The 17,562-nt window shown below is 44.4% G+C and overlaps 1 protein-coding gene across 3 annotated transcripts in view; it reads left to right on the top strand.

Moving 5' to 3' along the window:
* LOC140722043 (uncharacterized) overlaps nucleotides 1–16,004 on the top strand; it is a 69,941-nt gene extending 53,937 nt beyond the window's left edge. For all 3 annotated transcript variants that reach the window (XM_073036855.1, XM_073036854.1, XM_073036853.1), the window contains 5 exons: nucleotides 3,521–3,632; nucleotides 7,683–7,804; nucleotides 8,391–8,539; nucleotides 10,735–10,767; nucleotides 15,164–16,004. In XM_073036855.1, coding sequence (XP_072892956.1) covers nucleotides 3,521–3,632; nucleotides 7,683–7,804; nucleotides 8,391–8,539; nucleotides 10,735–10,767; nucleotides 15,164–15,215 — 468 coding nt within the window. In that variant the 3' untranslated portion in view covers nucleotides 15,216–16,004. The remainder of the gene's footprint in view (nucleotides 1–3,520; nucleotides 3,633–7,682; nucleotides 7,805–8,390; nucleotides 8,540–10,734; nucleotides 10,768–15,163) is intronic.
* Nucleotides 16,005–17,562: the final 1,558 nt, after the last annotated feature.

Here is a 17,562-nt window from a genome sequence, read left to right as displayed (position 1 = left end):
TCAAAAACAACATGTTAAGAATACAAAACTTCTGTGTGCTTGTCAGCACAATAGGGAAGGGCAACAAGTGTAGGGAAACTTCATTTTCAAAAGTTATTGATGCCTTGATTAAGAAAAAGAAAAGGATGTACGTCACAGGTATGGCCAGGTAGGAACCAGTGAGGTGATTATGGAGCATAGGAATTGTAAGAAAACATTTGAGAAATGATTCAGGAGGGCTAAACGTAGGCAGAACGAGCAGACAAGGTGAATCCTAAGCGATTATACAGAAATGTTAAGAACAAAGAGATTGCCAAGGGCCAAAATTTTACCCTGGAAGATTAGAATCCATGTGTGGACCCAAGACAGATGGGGGAGATCTTAAGTAGCTTTTTATGCATTTATTTTTTCCTAAAGCTGTGTACACGGATTCTATGGAAGTGAGGTAAAGCTGCTGAAACATCATGAATTCTGCACAGATTACATATGAAGAAGTATTTTCTAACCTGAGGCATACCAGTGTGGATAAATACCCAGGACCTAACAATGTGTTCCCTTGGACGCCACAGGCAGATAGCTCAGATATTGCTTGGGCCTGAGCAGAAACATTTAAAACATCCTTTGCAAATGGAGAGATATCAGAGGATGGGAGGATAGCCAATGTTATTCCGCTGTTTTTAAGGCTTTTAACATAAACCACAAAATTATAGGCCGGAATTTCTGACATTACTTGATGAAACGTTACTGGAAATTATTCCAAGGGACCTGATGTAGAAGTAGTTGGATAGACGTTGACTAATTAAGTACCATCGGCATGGCCTTGTGCCTGGTACATTATTTCTAATGAGGTTATAGAGTTTTTCGAGGAAGTTACCAGGGAAATGGATGAAGGCAAGGCATTATAGGAGAAGCTCTGTGGGAGAAACCAGTAGTGGCAGTAGATGGTTGTCTCTCAGACTGGGACCGTGGAGTATCGATGTGTTATAGACTGTGCTGTGTTCTTTGTTGTTTTCATCCATATATATCAACGTGACTGATGATAATGTGGTTAACTGGATCAGCAAAATACCGATGACACCATGTCGGGGGATATAGTGGACAGCGAGAAAGACTGTCTTGGCTTCCAGTGGGATATACACCTGCTGGCAAAATTGTCTAAATATGTCAGGAAGAACTTAATGCAGAGAAGTGCGAGGCTTTACACTTTGACAGGACTAAACACAATACGTCTCACATGGCGAACGTCAGAACACTGAAGAGTGTGGTAGAACAAAGTGATCTGGAATACGGTGAATAATTCGCTGGAAGTGTCGCCATGTGTTGATGGGGTCGTGGTGGAACCGATCAGCACATTGACCTTCATTAATTAACGTATTGAGTACAGGAGATGAGATGTTGTGTCAAATAGACTGAGAAACAGCTTCTACCAGAGCTGTGGCCTCCATCACACCACTCCCACAGAACAATGATTGAAAATGTGAGCACACACATGCATACACAAGGACTCAAATACTTGCACATTGTGCATTACTATGATATTCTGGTGCTGCTGCGACTTATTTTTTGCTACTTATCTATTTAATACTTTTTTTTATTACTGTCTTGTTTTTACCTACCACTTTATTTAATTGCCTGAGAGGAAGCTAAACAGAGTTTCTTTGTACCTCTGTATAATGACAATAAAGATCATTCAGAGGTGTTTCAGACGTTTGTAAATCCCAACTTAGAGTATAGGCTGTAATTGTGTTCACCTACATACAGGAAAGGTGTAAATAAGATTGAAAGAGTACAGTGAAAATTTGCAAAGACATTGCACTATAAGGAAATATTGAAAAGGTTTGGTCAGTACTTCTTAGAAGATAGAAGATTGAGAGTGGTGTTGAAAGATGTTTACAACATTACGAGTGATGTACATTGGAGCAATACAAGCAGGCTTTTCCCACTGGGGTTGCGTGGGACTACAACCAGTATCCTGGGTCGAGTGTGAAAGTTGAAAAGTTTAAAAGGAACATGAGGGGAAACCTCTTCACTCAGAGGATCGTGAGAGTGCGGAATGAGCGACCAGCACAAGTGAGGCATGAAAACTCAATCTGAACGTTTAAAAGAAGTTTGGATTGTTACATGGCTGATCGGGGTATGGAAGTCATTAGTCTCGGTGCAGGTCGATTGGAGTAGCAGTTTAAATGGTCATTGCATGGATTAGATGTGCTGAAGTGCTTGTGATGTATTTCTCTAGGTCTTCATGAGATTGTAGGGACAAGGTTTTTCACCCCGAGTGTGCTGAATGCTTGGAGTGTCCGACCTGTGTTGTTAGACCATAAGGCCATAAAATATAGGAGCAAAAGTAGTCCATTCCATCGAAACTGCTCCGCCATTCAAACATTGGCTGATCCAATTCTTCCAGTCATCCCCACTCCCGTACTTTCACCCTATAATCTTCGATGCGCTGGCTAATCAAGAACCTATCTATCTGTGCCCTAAATACACCCAATAACTTTGCCTCCACAGCTGCTTCTGGCAACAGATTCCACAGATTTACCACCATTGGCTCAAGTAGTTCCCCACACTATATTTCAAAAAATACGTCCTACAATTCTGAAGTCGTGCCAAACTTTCCAAGAATCCTCTATCGAGGGAAATAACTTTGCCATATCTTCTCTGTTCTGGCCTTTTAACATTCTAAATATTTCTACGAGATCTCCCTTCATACTCCTGAACTCCAGGGAATACAGCCCAAGAGCAGTCGGACCTGTCTCACATGTTAACCCTTTCATCCCTTTCATGTTGGTGGAGACAGATACATTAGAGATTTTTCTGAGGTGTTCAGATAGGCAAATGAAGGAAAATGGTAGGGTCTGGGCAATGTGAAGAGAGAGGGAATTACTTTGATTTGCCAGTCGATTACCAATTTAATTGACCCTGCACAGTACTGTAGGCCGAAATGCCTGTTCCTCTACTTCTCTATGTTCTCCGTTCTATGTTTGATTTGACACAGGTACATTGTTACATACAGTAAATCCGTCATTTTCATTTGCGTCCAAAACATTCTGAGGATGTGCTACGGTAGTTCGGAAGAATCGGCACGCTTCGGGTGCCAACATATCTTGCCCACAAATGACTATCCATGACAATGCGTCCTTGTATGATGGGAGGGCACGAGAGTACCCGGAGGAAACCCACAAGATCACAGGGAGAACGGAGAATTCTTTACAACCGAGAATGATGATGTGGATGGCGGGGAATTGAACACATTTGCGAGTGTTATAAAACTCTACGTTGGTTGTAACAGCAGGCTGCCGCCTTGCCAGGGTAGCTTCCGTCGATTAAGGGACTATTGATGCTTGTGCAGAGGACCGAGTGTAATTGTTCAGACGTACTGGTGCCACTTTAAGCCCTTACTTGTGCCATGATATTCTATCTGTTGCTATACTCTCATTGTTCTGCCTCGTCGCATACTATCCTTGCTCCTCCATCCCGAAACGCACATCACCAAACTCTTCATACAACTCCTTACAGTAAGAACTCCATCCTCTGTCAACAGTTCCGCCGTTACAAAGAATCAGTCTGGGTTGGAATAAACGCCAGCAAGTTCCATGTTGCTGTAGTGGATATGGTACCCCTGCACTACTATTTCAGCCTGGAGAATTCAGAAGGTAGGAGAATGCACAATTTTAACTGTATAACCATATAGCAATTACAGCACAGAAACAGGCCACCTCGGCCCTTCTAGTCCGTGCCGAACGCTTATTACCACCTAGTACCACTGCCCCGCACTCAGTCCGTAACCCTCCATTCCTTTCCTGTCCATATACCTATCCAATTGTACTTTAAATGATAATACCCAACCTGCCTCTACCACTTCTACTGGAAACTCATTCCACATAGCTAACACCCTCTGAGTAAAGAAATTCTCCCTCGTGTTACGCTTAAACGTTTGCCCCCTAACTCTCCTCATGTCCTGTTGTTTGAACCTCCCCTACTCGAAATGTAAAAAGTTTATCCACGTCAACTCTATCTATCCCCCTCATAATTTTAATTACCTCTATCAAGTACCCCCTCAACCTGCTACGCTGCAAAGAATAAAGACCTAACTTGTTCAAACTTTCCCTGTAACTTAGGTGCTGAAACCCAGGCAACATTCTAGTAAATCTTCTCTGTACTCTCTCTATTTTGTTGATATGTTTCCTATAATTCAGTGACCAGAACTGTACACAATACTACAAATTCGGCCTTACCAATGCCTTGTACAATTTTAACATTACATCCCAAATCCTATACTCAATGCTCTGATTTATAAAGGCCAGCATACAATAAGCTTTCTTCACCACCCTATCCACATGAGATTCCACCTTCAGGGTACTATGCACCATTATTCCTAGATCATTCTGTTCTACTGCATTCTTCAATGCCCTACCATTTACCATGTCTGTCCTATTTTGATTATTCCTACCAAAATGTAGAACCTCACCCTTCTCAGCATTAAACTCCATCTGCCATCTTTCAGCCCACTCTTCTAACTGGCCTAAATTCTGCAAGCTTTGAAAACCTACTTCATTATCCACAACACCACCTACTTTAGTATCATCTGCATACTTACTAATCCAATTTACCACCCCATCATCCAGATCATTAACGTATATGACAAACAACTTTTGATCTAGTACAGATCCCTGAGGCACACCACTAGTCACCGGCCTCCAACCTGACAAACAGTTATCCACCACTATTCTCTGGCATCTCCCATCCAGCCACTGTTGAATCCATTTTACTACTTCAATATTAATCCCTAACGATTGAACCTTCCTAACTCACCTTCCATGCGGATCCTTGTCAAAGGGCTTACTCAAGTCCATATAGACAACATCCACTGGTTTACCTTCGTCAACCTTCCTCGTAACCTCTTCAAAAAAAATCAATAAGTTTTGTCAAACATGACCTTTCACGCACAAATCCATGCTGACTGTTCCTAATTAGACCCTGTCTATCCAGGTAATTATATTTACCATCTCTAAGAATACGTTCTATTAATTTACCCACCACTGACGTCAAACTGACAGGACTATAATTGCTAGGTTTACTCTTAGAACCCTTTATAAAAAATGGAACCACTTGAGAAACACGCCAATCCTTCGGCACCATCCCCGTTTCTAATGACATTTCAAATATTTCTGTTAGAGCCCCTGCTATTTCTGCATGAACTTCCCTCCTGGTCCTAGGTAATATCCTGCCAGGAACTGGAGATTTATCCACTTTTATATTCCTTAAATGCGCCAGTACTTCCTCTTTAATCATCCTAATTTTGATGGAATCAGCAAGAATATGCCGACTGTTAACTGGGACAGGCTGTTTCAGACACATATGTATTTGATAAGTTGGATGCTTTGAAAATTGTCATTATGAGAGTGCAATACTTGTAAGTAAAAGGTAAAGATGGCAAGTGTAGAAAACCGTGGCTATCTAGTGATGTGGAGTCACTGGGTAAGAACAACTGGAGATGTATATCACATATAAGCAAGTAGGAAAAACATATGTATTTATGGAATGACCTTAATGCAATGGAACACTTAAAAAGGAATCAGGAGCGCCAATGGAAGGCATGAGTTTTCTCAACAGACAAGTAAAGGGGAATGACCGGGGATACTACATATATGTTAAGGGTAAAAGCATTGTAAAGGACGAAGCTTAGTCCTCTGGAAAAAAATCTTATTGTTATTCCATGTGTGGAGTCAAGAGAAGTGGGGAGGTCATAAATGAATTCTCTTTTTCATCTGTATTTAGTCAGCAGATGGCTGCAGAGTCAAGAGCACAGAGGCAAAGCGGCAACATCTTCACAGAGGAGGACGTGTGCGTTGCCCTGTCGCAACTTAGGGATGCAAGTGGAAACATTACCGGCGTGTTAGAAGAGATAGTCAGCAGTAGCAGATGATCTGGAGGACTGGAGTATAGGTTATGTTATTGCTGTCATCATAAAGCAGGAAACTATCAGTATTAATAGTGGTAAAATTAGTTGAAGGTATTCAAATGATAATGGATACTGGATGCTTAAGTATTTGTTTTGACATCGAGGCCATTACCACTAAAGCTGATGAAAGCAAGGCTATGTACATTGTATACATGGATTTCAGTATTCCAATTGAGAAGGGCCCGCGTGGGCATTTGGCTAAGAAGTTTTGATGCATTCAATATTAGGTAGTAATTTGAATTAGACACTGGCTTTGCGGAGAAGCGAAGTACATTGTCGCCTCTCTGGCTGGAGACCTGTGACTAGTAGAGAGCCGTAGGGATTGATGCCGTGTCCGTTATATTTTGCCATCTATCTAAGGGATCTGAATGATAATGTGGTTCACTCGATTAGTAAAATTCAGGAGGCACACTAAGATCGGGAATGTTGTAGACAGTGAGGAATACTGTCATGGCCTACAGCGGGATTTGAGCGAGCTGGAAAATTGTGTTTAAAACAGCAGATGGAATTTAATTCAGTCAAGTGCAAGGTTTTTCACTTCGGCCAGACCAACCACGGTAGATCTTAAACAGTGAAAGACAGGGTACTGAGGAGTGCTGCAAAATAAAGGGATCTGGGAGTGCAGGTCAATAATTGATTGAAAGTAGCGTCACAGGTTGATTTGGTAGTAATGAAAGATATTTGTACGTTGGTCTTAATAAATGGAAGTATTGAGTAAATGAGATGGGGAGTTATGTTTGAGTTGCTGAAACTGAGACATAAACAAGTTTCAAAGAAGACAGAAGAAATTTTAAGGGAATTCCTGGGTCTTGAGGACCGTAGCTATAAGGGAATATTGAATTAGTTAGGACTTTAAACCCTGGCATAGAGAATATTTAGAGGAAATTTCATAAAAGTTTAAAAATTATGATGGGTGTAGATAAGTTGAACCATTCAGGCATTTTCCACTGAGGTTAGGTGGGAATACAAGCAGAGGTTAAGGGTGAAAGGTGAAAAGTTTGATGGGATCCACCTTCACTCAAAGGTTATCGCAATGTTTATTGACCTGGCAGCAGAAGTGGTGCATGCGAGCTTGTCTTCAAAGTTTAAGCGAAGTTTGGATACTTACATAGAATGGAGAGGTATAAAGGGTTAAGGTCACATTGCTACTCGATGATAGCAGGCAATTGAACACATTCAGCACGGAGCAGATAGGCCGAATGGCCACTTCTGCGCTGTTCTCTTTCTATGACTCGATGACTCCATGACTAAGAATGAACTGGGTGAGGCAGTGTAAGTTGCGATATTAAGCTTGCAGATGACAAGAAGCTTTGCTGACTTGGAGATAATGTAGAGGATTGCTGTAGGCTGCAATAGAACAATGACAGGATATGACGGTGGGCTGTCAAATGACAGGTGTTGTTCAAGCCCGACAACAGTGAAGTTAGCTTGCAGAAGGAAATTTGGGATCCACACCATAGATACATTAAACCTGCAGCAGAAATTGACATGGTTATTGAGAAGGCGTGTGGTGTATTTCCCGGGGTGCTGTCAGAGGCAGACACAATGGATCACTTAGGAAACTCCTCGATAAGCATATGGAGGTCTGTGTGGGAGTGAGGATTCAGATTGATCTTAAAATAGGTTCTAATGTCGTCTCAACATCGCAGAACGTAGTGTTTTAAATTGAAACTAACGCTTAAGTATATTAGTGTTTCCAAGGAAATGTATGAAGTAATATAATATTCTACAACACTCTTAGGGATGAAGATCCAATTGACTGGACAACTTCTCGTTTCACTGTCCGGGATTAGAGTGCTTGCAATCTACCTGATGCTTCCCGAAGAGCTCTGGGACAATCCTCCAACACCAACCAACCCACGAGTGAGTACCAGATGAAAGCTGACAATACGTTGTATTGTGGCCAACCAATCCCCCCCCCCCCAATCTTTAGATGGGCAGGTGTTCAGGAATGAGTCCTGTAGAACCGTCTGATGGTTGTTTTCCAGGAGGGTATGGATTCAGCACTTCAAGACGCTGTTGGTGTCGATTATGAAGGAAGAGTTTTGGGGGTAATTAAATGCACACGGTACAAAAGGACTAGCATAGCATGCTGAACTTAACGGGAAATCATGCCTAACAAATGTGTAGGTATTCTTTGAGGAAACGACAGGCCGGTCTGAAAGAAGGTGAGGAAGTTTATGATACATCAATGTAAGTGAATCTGAACAGTTAGCCATGGTGGGTGTGTTTCCAACCAATTGTTTATGTCGCTGGATATTAAAGGGACAGGAGGTGTAGAGACTGCAGGGGAAAATATCGCGGGTCCGGAAGCTGGGCGGCGAGTGGAACTGCAAAATGATCTCAGATATGAACTGACACCTGATTGAATGGAAGAACAGGATCGAGAGAGGGGGGCTGGTGAATCGGAAATTCCCTGTTCCCATTTTACGGTGTTTGCATCTTTCAGCTGTTCATCACTCGTTTCCCAATGATGGATGTGTTCGCCAGGTTTATCCGTGGGTTTCTCTTTACCGACGCAGGTGATTTCAACCGCACACTCACGGAGCAGAATGTTCATGTCAACAATTCCAACTTCTTTGTGTATTCCTGCTTGGGGTAGGTCATAAAGCGACAGGTTTATTTGCTCTTTTGTGTGATCAGTGGCCAAAGGGCTGAGGATCTTCTCCCTCAAGTGTTTTCTAGAAGGAAGATTACCCGGCAGCCTATTCGACACTTTTCGAGAATGTGCTGGGGACAGCCCGCAGGTGTCACCATGTTTCCGGAGCCAACATATCATGCGCACAGCTTCCTCATCTGAACCCACAGTTTCCCGAAATCCAATGACAGCAGAATGTCTCCATAGACGACAACAACACTCACGTGGTGTAAGGAACACTTACTCCGAGGGTGAATCCATCACTCCCACCACGTCACCAATAGCAAACGTCTTAAACCCCATGTAGATACAGCACCGGAAAATGAAACACAAAATTTCACCCAGGTTAGCCACCAGCCTCTCTTCCCGAGAAAAAAATCTGAATATAATTGCTGGTCTTCCGAGCCAACGGAATGTGTAAAGCAAAGCCACCATGCAGTGTCCCGTTTTGTACGCCCAGACACAGGTAGCCCGCATCGTTGTCCCGCCTTCCTGCAAAATTACATTATGTAATGTTAGATTCAGACCATTATCACAGTCCCATCTAAAGACAGCACCTCGCATGAAGGCACCATGAATCTCCGTGTTGTGCGAGGCGGCATTGTGTACGTCCTGCTGAGCGAGCAGTGAACCACGTCTCTGGGTTCACCTCGCTGCACACCACTGAGGCTTCTTCAGATTCTGGCACCAAAAAACAATCAGCGGCCAAAGGCTCGGAATTGGCGAGTACGTGCATGTGGAACATTGTCTCAGTGAACGAGGCGAAAAACAAATCAGAGGGAATTTATCATTAGGGCGCTCACGCCGACAGAGGGGTGGAAACTGTCCGGAGGTGATGTCCCTCTCCTCACGCTGCTCTTCCATAGGGAAGAGACCGTTTGAACAGCGGTGGTCGAATCTAAAAGTGAATGCCCGAACACGGTTTGATTACAGAACCCTGCAATAAATTCTTAAGCTTTTCAAATTTTCCGGACAGATTTCTCAGTCAAGATCTCCCCTGTACAAAACACTGCTGGCCTGAGACTGTTTTATCACAAGATACTCCAAAGTTTCACCCTCAATAATGATTCAAAAATCTCATCAGCAGGTAGTGGTACACGGATGATTTATAATTAGTTTTCGATAAGATCATGAGATGTGGGAGAAGTATTGAACCATTCGGCCCATCGAGACTCTCCACCATATTATCTTGCCTCATTTGTTATCCCGCTCGCCTCATTTCTCCTGTTTTAATCTCTGTACTTTGTTACCTTTACGAATCAAAAGCCCATCAAACTCCTGCTTAAATAAAATCACAAACATGGCCTCCACATCCATGGCAATGAATTCTTCAAATTCAGCATCTTCTGATCCTCATGTGCTGTGCTGTACTACAGCATGTTCTATTAAGGTCGGGGTTATATGGGAGGCAGGGTTTAAGAGTCGACAACAACATTGCGGCCGAAGGGCCTGCACTGTTCTGTACTATTCTATCTTCAATGTTCTAGCAAAAGGAATTCTTCATCCACTCTTAGGCTAAGCACTCTGCTCCAATCCCCAATCCCCCATAGGAAATGTCCTCTCTCCAGCTACTCTAACCAGGCCGTTCAATGGTCCATGATTTTCCAACTCATTCTTCAAAACTACATCTATCGTTGAGCGGAGAGTCTCTCGTTAATTTTATACCTTCATCTTGTCCTTGAAACAGGTCTGTAGCTTTAGGTAAAAGAGTGTAAATGGATGTGGAATGTTCTGTGTGCGAGTGGGGCGGTAAATGAACCAGAGCCGCTGCAGTATCGGATGGGTGTCCGTCCCTACGGAATGGTGGGAACGCTCTGGCGCTGTCAGATAGAAGGCTCGCTTATCACACTGCTCCTCCGAGGGGTGAAACGGTGTGAAAGGAGATTTCACAGAGATGCTCGGTCAGTGTTCCAGAGAACTCTCCGGTTCTGGCATCAAGAGGGAAGGAATTTGGTGGGATTGTTGAACTTGATGTTGACTCCTCAGGGGTCAGTGTGCCCAGAAGGAAGGTAGGCTGGTATCCCGGTGCTGCCACTGAGCATCTTTGGGAGGGTTCAGGCGTCGGGTGGCAGTGATAAGGGAAGAGTTGGTCACAGTTAAATGGTTGATGTGCGGTCTCTAATTCTTTATTTGTTTTTTCCACATCCACGATTAGGGAGCGAGTGGCGTTCAGTAGTTTGCTGCATGGGTAAGTACAGGGGAATGTTGTGACTGTGATCGGGTCAGTTAATGAATCAGAGACGCTGCGGTATCATTTGGGTGCTCATGCTGACGGTCGGTCAGGAACAGAAAATATAGAACACTAGACCTCTATGCTCGCCCTTTATCCTTGATTGTTGCCGACTCAAGACCTTCGTTCCTACAGAGCCGTCTTTTTTTTTTCTATCATCCATTTGTCTAAGAGTTTCTTAAATGTACCTGATAGATATGTCTCTTACCGGACTCCTGACACCGCGTTCCAGACACCCACCATTATGTGCAAATACATACGCCAGGCAGCCCCTGTACCTCCGTCTAAATAGATAGATAGATAGATAGATAGATACTTTATTCATCCCCATGGGGAAATTCAACATTTTTTCCAATGTCCCATACACTTGTTGTAGCAAAACTAATTACAACAATACTTAACTCAGTAAAAATATGATATGCATCTAAATCACTCTCTCAAAAAGCATTAATAATAGCTTTTAAAAAGTTCTTAAGTAGTTTACTTAAATACATTAAATACAATCAACCCCGGCACTTTAACATATCTTACTCCTGGCGGTTGAATTGTAAAGCCTAAAGGCATTGGGGAGTATTGACCTCTTCATCCTGTCTGAGGAGCATTGCATCGATAGGAACCTGTCGCTGAAACTGCTTCTCTGTCTCTGGATGGTACTATGTAGAGGATGTTCAGGGTTTTCCATAATTGACCGTAGCCTACTCAGCGCCCTTCGCTCAGCTACCGATATTATACTCTCCAGTACTTTGCCCACGACAGAGTCCACCTTCCTTACCAGCTTATTAAGACGTGAGGCGTCCCTCTTCTTAATGTTGCCTCCCCAACACGCCACCACAAAGAAGAGGGCGCTCTCCACAACTGACCTATAGAACATCTTCAGCATCTCACTGCAGACATTGAATGACGCCAACCTTCTAAGGAAGTACAGTCGACTCTGTGCCTTCCTGCACAAGGCATCTGTGTTGGCAGTCCAGTCTAGCTTCTCGTCTAACTGTACTCCCAGATACTTGTAGGTCTTAACCTGCTCCACACATTCTCGATTAATGATCACTGGCTCCATATGAGGCCTAGATCTCCTAAAGTCCACCACTATCTCCTTGGTCTTGGTGATATTGAGACGCAGGTAGTTTGAGATGCACCACATCACAAAGTCCTGTATCAGTTTCCTATACTCCTCCTCCTGTTTAAAATTATATCTCTTGGTAGTTATTTCCACACTGGGAAAAATGTCTTTGGCCATCCACATGATCTATGCCGTTTATCTTGTACAACCCTATGCAGTCGCCTTTCACCCACTTCGCTCTAAAAGGAAAAGCCATAGCTCGCTAAAACTATCCTCATATGAATATCCCTCTCGTCTAGGCGACATACTGGTAAATCTCAGTTTTTCAGCTTCGAAAGCTGTACATACTTCCTGTAATGAGGCGACCAGAATTGAACACAATATCCCAAGTTTAAATGAGCGGCAACATTACTCGCGGCTTTGAACTCAACCCCTCGACGACTGAGGCCAACATCACATACAGTTTCATAACAACCTGGTCAACTTGCGTGTCAACTTTGATGAGTCTATGAGCGTGAAACTAAAGATGACTCTGTTCTTGCACACTGATAATGAACCTGTCATAAACCCTGCATCTTGCATTCAAATTCGACTTTGCAAAGTGTATCACTTCACACTTTTCCACATTGAGCTCAGAGTTTGCCAATTCTCAGCCCAACTTTGCATTCCTCATTGCCCTGTTGTAACCTACATCACAATCCACACTATCCCGAAATGTCATCTGGAAATGGAACAGCCTAATCACCCGCTTCCCGAACAGATTTCTGCGGAACACCACTGGTCACCGACCTCCAAGCGAAATATCCTCCACCTGCTACCACACTCTGTTTTCTGTGGGTAAGCTAGTTCTATCTACAGTAGCCACGTTTGTCTGCCGCCCATCGCTGAGAAAGTTTTCCTAAATTCTTCATCAGTGTGCTTTGTCTAATAATTAAGAAATTGATTCCGTTCCTGGGACATGTCCTGCCCCTCTCACAGCCGTGATCAGACTATGGTTCTTCAACTGTCCAGAGATACTGACGAAATATATCCTCCAACAGTTTGACCGCACGTACGTTGGGCCTACTGGTCTGTAATTCCCAGAGTTTTCCCTGTTTCTTTCCTTGGTCAAAGGAATAACAGCTGGCAACGTCCAATCCTCTGATACTATTGCAATAGCCAGATGACACAGAAAGGTCATTACCAAAGGCGCAGCAGTATCTTCCGTCCCTTCCTGTAGAAAACTGGGATACAGACCCTCCAGCAATAGGAATTTATGTACCCTAATGTTCTCGAAAATCTCAGCTCATCCTCCTTCAAAACATCGATATGTTCAAGCATATCAGCCTCTTCTACATCATACTCACATTTGAAAAATTCTCTCTCAATTGTGAACGCTGAAAGAAAATATACATTAAGGACCTTCACTATCTGGGCTGACCTCAGGCGCATATTTCCTCTGTTATTCCTGATCGGTCCTACGCATTCATCCGTCTGATCTTCACATCGGTGTAAATGGCCTTTGGGTTTCTAAGCTCCTGCCTGGCTAACTTGTAGTTCATTTGAAACCTCTCTGATCCCTGCTTCCAAAATCTTAAGTCTGCTTCTTCCTCTCTCTGGACTATCTCTTATCAACCATGACTCCTTTACTCTACCATCGCCGACCCTGTCTCAATGGGACAAACCTATCCAGGAGAACATGCTAGCTCTTCCTTAAAAAAAAAATCCACAGTTCAGTTGTGCATTACCCTGTGTATATCTCTTCCCAATTTACGTTTTCAACTTCCTGACTAATAGCATCGTAATTCGCTCTCCCACCAATCAACTGATTTATAATACCGTCTCTTCCTATCCTCATTCAATGCCAGGGTAAAGAATAGGAGTTGTGGTCACTGTCTGTGATAGGAGGTCTGGCAGTATCACATCGGGAAATATGGCAGGTGACCTGGTTCATTGGTCTGTTATGGCCAGGTGACCTGGTTCATTGGTCTAATATGGCGTTTCCTTCAGATGTACTGCCACTAATGAGTCGAAATCACTTATGTGTTCCTCGAACAGATTCTGCCAATCTAAACCTTTTTCTCTAAGGAGGTTCCAGTCAATATAAGGGAAGTTAATGTCACAATAATAAACGTCTTTATGCTTACATATTTCCAAAATCAATCTCCTGAATTGTTCCTCAGTCGTTATTTGGCTATTTAACTGGTCCGTCTACTTCATACTTCCAATAGCATATCTACTCTTCCGGATTCTGCCTCCATTCACATTGACTCACTGAATGATCCGATCACGACTCCTCCATTTGTGCTGCTGTGAGATTACCCGACTCTTGCACTTTTCCCCCAGTCCCGTTTGAAACATAGAAGCACTGGAACATCCAGAAGCGATTCCTGCCCTTGTGATAACAAAGCCTCAGTTATGTCCATAACTCCGTAGTTCCATGTACTGAGCTGCTCTCGAAATACAGCTCCCTTGTTCCCACACTTCTCGCATTAAAATAGGCGCAGTACAATCCAACCTACTGTTTGTAGGTTCACCGCCTCTCCTTCCTCACAATGTCCCAATACGCCACTGTTTTTTTCCTCTGACATATCCCATTCCCCTCCCGAATTATGTTTCCGTTCCCCGCCACCTCTATCAAACCTGTCTGCAAGATTTCCCTCCAGTTCATGAGGCGAAGTAGTTACCGAAGCGGGTTTTGGGATACAGGATCCACCTCTATTTGGAAAGGATGGAGTGATTAGGCATAGCCAGGGTGTCTTTGTAGAAGGAAAATCACGATCCATAAATTTGATCAGTTGTTTTGAACAGGTAAACAAGAGGTCTGACACGGTCCCAAATTGTAAGATAGCTGAAAGGTGACATACAATGTATCCCTCTGGATAAATGTAGGTGGATCGGTGGGATTGGAGACACAGACAGAGAGATGGTGAAGATATCTGACCTGTTGCCCTGCAGCTGTAAAATCATTGGCACCCAGAGTTGGGAGGTCACCTTACAACTGTTCATCATGTTGATTAGACTTCACCTGCAGGATTGTGTGCACCTGTGGTCACTACAATATTGAAGGGATATGATTTTGCTTGTGAGGGCGGAAACAAAGAATCCCATGGGCGTAGGAAGTCAGACAACAGACACGGGAGTTTCTAGCTTAGAAAATTCTAGCAATAAGTCACCCGTTGCTACTGTGACGCCGCTGTTTTTTTTTCTTTGGAGGGGGACCGGTTTAATGATGAAGAGAACAATACCTTCAGTAAAGGGACTGCTCTTCCACACTCAGGAAGATTCCCCTCAACTCTCTGTTATATCTTTCAGTCAGGAGATATGGTTCGTTTCCACCGGCGGATTCGACTGCCCGGCCACGTGAGGCCAACGAGGACGCTTTGGATCCTCCGCTTGCTTCCTGTTAAACGCCGCTTTCTACATGCTCTCCACTGTTAATTCACTCCCAACACCGCCACTCAGTAATCTCAGCACTGGCCTGTTCACACGTGGGGTAATGCCAGACATCGAATTCCCGTGACCAACCCGTGTGGGATCATCACCTACTCTCACAAGGGCCGCAGGGTGGCTGTATTCGGAGCCCAGTTCTGTAACGTTGACAACTGTGGTCCTTCGGCTGACACAGGACTATCTGACCTTTGTATGCGATGTGGCCCAGAAATGATATTACTTTGTCGGCCTGGTTCGATTTGTCACGATTACCAGACAGATTGGACGTTTCCTAGGATCTCTTTCATTCCCGGCGTAACAGTACGATAGTGAACACGTCCAAAACCGCGAGGAATCCCAGACTGACGTTTGAGGTTCGAGTGGATGTCTGTGTCTCTTATGCGAGTGCACGGCGGAAAGTCAAGAGACACGGGCCACTTTTGTCGGACCGCACGGGTTTTCGGCACCAGAGCTGCGTAAATACTGGGCAGAACAGCCGGCGGATGTTTGATATGATCCACTTCCTGTGTTGATGTAACTGTAAACACTCTCGTGTACTCTGATGGTAGCAGGGGTTCTAATATTTCTTTTTCCACAGCATGTGGCAGCTCCTTCTCGGAGCTCACTACTGACCACACTGCCTTTCTGACATCTGTCCCGCGGTGGTATAACCATTTCCCAAATTAACTGCATGAATCAATAAAGCCAACGCTGTTTGCATTAACTTGGTCTGCATCTCTTGTCAAACGCTCGATGCTGTCAAATCCGACTGTTCATTGGGAAGGTACATTCAGCCCCACCGGGAATAACCAGCTCCTTGGGCAGTGAAAACAGCATGCTGACCCACCCACACTAACAGCTCACCCCTCTTCCCTTCCAACACTGAGCCACTCTGTGGAAAACTGTCAGCTGATAGTGACGCCCCCTGGGGTGCGGGGAGGGTCGTGTGGAACCGGAGCGGTACACCGTCAGGGAAAATGCGAGCAGTCACATTACTAACGTGGACCTACAGGCCAAATGGTCTCTCCCACCATATTGGTATCACATGCCGTGAGGTTAGATAGGTCTGAGTTGATGGCTCGGATAGTCGGAGCACAGGAGGATAACCTGTCCGTGGGGTAATGCCAGACTTACCAGCTATCACTGGACAGACGCCATACCCACAACATTCCCCCTCTTAACCACCTCCATCCTTTCGCACGGCTGTCAATCTACTCGGGGCGAAGCACCAAGCCCATAACGGTATCTTGCAGAGAGACAGTGACATCTGGAATGGGAGGTGTGAGAATCAGAGAACAGTGATATATTTAGAATCAGCGTGTGGAGAGGGGACATTCGATGACGGGCCAGGGAGGGGCGTGGTGTGGATACCGTTGGAGGCGATATTGCTTTCGGAGGGGGTGATAATTGTTTAGAGAGAAAGGATTGGGGTGGACGAGGAGCTCGGAGACGTAATCAGTAACAGATCTGAGAAGGGAGCTGTGGCTGGGCGTGACTGTGGAAGTGATGGGGGGCTGGGGATGTGAATGAGTTCGGAGAGTCTTATGACCGAGGGTCCCGGGACGGAGCGCCGTGTGTTTGACGGTGGGGATGTGAGAATCAGGTTTAATATCACTGGCGCATATCTAGACATTTGTTGTCTTATGGCACTGACAGAAAATACAAAGTTATAAAAGAATAAATTACATTGAGAAATATATATTAATATTAATTACGTATTTTTCAATGTATACTTAGTTCATAAAGGGAGGGAAATTATGTGGGCGTATATATGGACTCATTTTCTATTCAGAAATTTGATGGCGGAGGGTAAGAAACTGTTGAATGTGGGTGCTCAGGCACCGTTAACTCCCTCTTGACGGTAGCAATGAGAAGAGTGCGTGTCCTGGGTGAGGGAGATCCTTAGTGATCGATGCCCTATCTCTGATCATCGGCTGTCGAAGATGCATTTGCAGCGAGAGAGGACAATGCCCGACAACAATTTAGCTGAGACTGCAACTTTCTGTAGCCTTTCCGATCCTGCGCAGTGGCCCCCTGAGGAATGGGTGGAGCGTCGGAGGGTTGATCACTGAGAGTTCAGGGAGGAGTAGCACTTCTGGGAGATTGACTGTCCACCCATCTCGTTAACACAGTGAGGGACGCGGAGCACACAGGCTGCCTGCGAACTGCAATGGACCGACCCTGTGGTTGTTCCGGTATTCGCAGCAGAGCAAAGCACAGGAGGCCAAACGGCCCCTAAAATTAGCGCTGGCAATCTGTATAACCATGGTTAATCCTCCCAT

The sequence above is a fragment of the Hemitrygon akajei genome, unplaced genomic scaffold, assembly GCF_048418815.1.
Source record: "Hemitrygon akajei unplaced genomic scaffold, sHemAka1.3 Scf000068, whole genome shotgun sequence".
NCBI lineage: Eukaryota > Metazoa > Chordata > Chondrichthyes > Myliobatiformes > Dasyatidae > Hemitrygon > Hemitrygon akajei.
This window is presented reverse-complemented; position numbering and strand designations above follow the sequence as displayed.